The sequence below is a fragment of the Rhinolophus sinicus genome, chromosome 13 (assembly GCF_057876585.1).
Source record: "Rhinolophus sinicus isolate RSI-liver-muscle chromosome 13, RSI-T2T, whole genome shotgun sequence".
NCBI lineage: Eukaryota > Metazoa > Chordata > Mammalia > Chiroptera > Rhinolophidae > Rhinolophus > Rhinolophus sinicus.
Window position 1 is genome coordinate 39,409,744 of NC_142513.1, and position 3,782 is coordinate 39,413,525.

The window sequence follows — 3,782 nt, forward strand, 5'->3', positions numbered from 1 at the left end:
TGGGTTTTGTTTAACTTCTTGCTCCATGTTGATAATACCAGCTCATCTATCATGTACCAAAGAAAATGTGCCAAAGTCTTTTTTGTTTTCTGCATTCCTCCCAGAGAGAACAAAACTACCAGAAACTCCATTGAACATAGTTTCACTTACATATGAAAGCAGTGTGGTTAGTGAAGGACACCGGCATCCATGTGATGGAGCTCCCAAAGGCCAAAGCTGGGACAATTTGAGCGAGAAAATACATAATGATAATAATAGATCATGACTCACAGAATAAAATAAATATCCATAAGTTTAAATATATAATTGAACAAATAAAGAAACTGGAGAGAAGGGATGGTTCTCCTTACAACAGAATTCCAATAGTTAAATCTGAAGGGAGTCATAGAAATACAGAGTGACCGTGTAATATACCTCACACTGATGGACCATGGATGGATGCAGAAAGGACTGGGCTGAAGTAAGACATGAAATGGGATCTTTGCAAAGTCGTAAAAGTATCTCCTCATAAGATACCTATCATTACAAAGGGAAAAACAGTAACTGCAGTGGAAAAACTTACAGATACCACCTTAATCAAATGATTAAGGTCAACATAAGCAGCAATGAGACATATTGACACCATATACCTCTTGATGTGATGCACTGAAAAGGGCACAAGAGCACTTCTATGGCATTCCTGCCAAAAAAACCCTCATCCTAATCATAAGAAAGCATCAGACGGAACACAAGTGGGTTCTAGAGTCATTCTACCTCTGTTTAAACCTTGCTCCCCTACTTACTAGCTGAGTGACTTTGGGCAAGTCACTTCGTTTCTCCTTGCCTCATTTCCTCATCTATAAAATGGGGGTAAAAAGTACTACTCACCTAAGAGTGCTGTAATGTGAATTAAAAGTGTTAATGTATGTACAGTGCCTAGAACACTGCGAGAGTGTTGTATTATTATCTACAATTATCATGTAAGACCAGTAGCATCTTCTGCTGATCTTAAGGATATTCTCCCCCTCTCACTGTGCTTTTGGAAGCTCTCTGATTGAAGCAGGTCCTGTGCTGATTACTCCTCTAACCAGCTATTTTGCTCTAAAAGCATTTCCCCCTACACCAGCAGCCAGGTAAAGCCAAATCCAGCACCACGATCTGTGCATTAAGGATTATCCAGTTTTGAAGGAATCAAAATAACTGTTCTCTCAGTTAGGGTTGCTACTGAGACCTGAATTGGAAAGACAGAGCTCATGTCACCAAAGAAACTTCTGGGGCCAGTTTCCCGTATTCCAAACATGGATTCCAGATGTTTCTGGGCTTGTGAGACCAACAGTCCTGATTGGTTTTGGGTGATGGTGGTGTGGAGCTGCCTCACAATTACCTGTCTGAGGCCTCACCTCATGTCACATTTTAGTATCTGTTTGGCCAATCAGACTGCAGCACACACACCAGCCTCATTCCCTACTTGGGCTTTAGCTTTGATGTCACAATCTGCCCTGCAGATATTAATCTGGCCACTGCTGTTCACAAACCAGATGGCAAGGTCAAGCGGATCAGCACACTAAGATGTGGAAGAGAATCGATCACCAGCCCAAGATCAAAGCAGGGGATGGACCTCAGGAGAGCCAGTTCAGGGAACTGAGTTCAGCTCGGGAACATGCCATGCCACACACTCGAGAGCTGTCAGAATCCCAGAGTTTCCTGGTTTTTGAGGACATTAGCCATCACATCAAAGAAGTGGGGGCCCAACTGGTAAAGAAAGTCAATGCCATCTTTCAGCTGGACATCACCAAAGATGGTAAGATCGTTTTGCAGTGGACCATTGATCTGAAGAATGGTTCTGGGGACATGTATCCAGGATCTGCCAGGCTCCCAGCAGACACTGTCTTCACTATCCCGGAACCTGTCTTTATGGAGTTGGTTTTGGGCAAAATGAACCCTCAGAAGGCTTTCCTTGCCGGCAAGTTCAAAGTGAGCGGCAAAGTTCTGCTTGGCCAGAAGCTGGAGAGGGTTTTCAAAGACTGGGCTAAATTTTAAGCATGTAAAAATATCAAGGAAGTGATCAGAACTTCTCTCCAGTTCTAATGTTCAGTGGAAATCATGCTTAAACTGAAGATTAAAACAAAAAGTATCCAATATTTTTACTCAAATTCTTCCTATTCAAGTTTGATTAATTTTCCTGCTGATATGTAAATTTGCAGAGAGGGTTATAGATCAGTAAAGAGTGTTGGAGTGTATCACCTAACATCTTTGTCTTTTTCTTTTCTTAGATTCATTTATGCTGAAATATGCTTGGGTGAGAGTAACACGTAGAGAAATGGGTGGTTTTTACATTTGGACTTAAATGCTTCAATGATTGAGTTCCCGATTTCTGATTTTTATTTTAATTTCTTTTTTATTTTTAGTTTGCTCCTTTGGGGAAATGAGTGATGGCATCTTTGAGGAGACTTTAACACAGGGTTGCAGTGCTCTAAGAGAGTGAGCTCCACAGTGGTGTGGGTGTAACAGGCAACAGAGGTGATGATGCTCTTGGTCTATCATGACTTCTGATGGAATTAACTCCAGGAGAGTGGAAGGGCTTGAAAGATGTTCTAGGACACTGATTCTTAAACTGGAGCATGCGTCAGATCACCTGGAAGGCTGGTAAAAGCCCAGAGTGCTGGGCCCCACTCATAGTTTGAATTCTGTTTGTCTGGGCTGGGGAGAATGTGCATTTCTAACAGTTTCCTAGGTCATGCTGATGGGAGCATCCTTGAAGAACCCCTACTCTAATTCATGCCCGCAGCTTTCAGTATTGATTATAACTGCTTTATTCTAGACCAATGAGGTGTTACCCTACTTAAAAGTTCTCCTGGAGACAGATTATATAACCCTCTTGTGGGCCATTTCTGAAGTGTCAGGAGCTCCTGCACTGAACATTTTACAAAATTGAAGTGCACTCTGGGAGATTTTCCCCTCTAGAAGAGCACTCCATACATTGGGAGGACTGGAATGAAGCCAGCTACAGCCTGATGTGACTTCCTCCTCATGGGTGAGTATGTGTTTCATTTGTTTGCATGTGATCTGTGTGAACCTTTATCTGGTAGGCTAAATATACAGTGTGGATACTCTGAAACCCACAAGGATCTTTCCATTAAAATAGCCATGCTCAAACACATGCCTACCAAATGATTCAGCTATTCCATTTTTAGGCATTTTCCCAACAGGAAAGAAACAAAAATTTGTTCAAGTACAAAAATTTGTTCATGAAAGTTCATGGCAGCTGTATTTGTCATAGTCCCAAACTGGGTATAAACCAAATGTCATCCATCAACAGGTGAATGGAGAAACAAATTGAGATATGTCATACCATGGAATACTACTCAGTAATAAAAAGAAATGAATTACTGATTTATGCACAATAGCATGGTTGAATGTCAAAATAATTATGCTGAGTGAAAGAAGCCAGAGAAAACAATGTATATATGATAGGATTCTATTTATGTAACATACTAGATAATGGAAACTGTACTGACAGAAAAAAGATCAGTGGTTACCAAGAGATGGAGACAGGGAGTGCAGAGTGGGGTTATTACAAATGGCCATGAGTAAACTAGGGGTGACAGACTCATTATCTTTTCTATTTATTATTTATTTATTTATTTATTTATTTATTTATTTATTTATTTATTTTTATTAGTTTCAGGTGCACAAGACAAAGTAATACTTAGACGTTTATCATTTATATCCCTCACACTATGTGAACCCCCCTCCCCCATCCACTATCCCTCTGACGTCGCACAGAGCCATTACATTTCCAC

The 3,782-nt window shown here is 40.7% G+C and overlaps 1 protein-coding gene across 1 annotated transcript; it reads left to right on the top strand.

Annotated features, from left to right (window-relative positions):
* The first annotated feature begins 1,491 nt into the window (after positions 1–1,491).
* SCP2D1 (SCP2 sterol binding domain containing 1) lies at positions 1,492–2,187 on the top strand. The gene has a single exon (XM_019710708.3). It carries the CDS (start codon positions 1,549–1,551, stop codon positions 2,017–2,019), a length of 471 nt encoding a protein of 156 aa, XP_019566267.3. The 5' UTR covers positions 1,492–1,548; the 3' UTR covers positions 2,020–2,187.
* The last annotated feature ends 1,595 nt before the right edge of the window (positions 2,188–3,782 follow it).

Coding starts and splice junctions, on each gene's coding strand:
- SCP2D1 (XM_019710708.3), top strand. CDS start 1,549: ATGTGGAAGAGAATCGATCACCAGCCCAAGATCAAAGCAGGGGATGGA.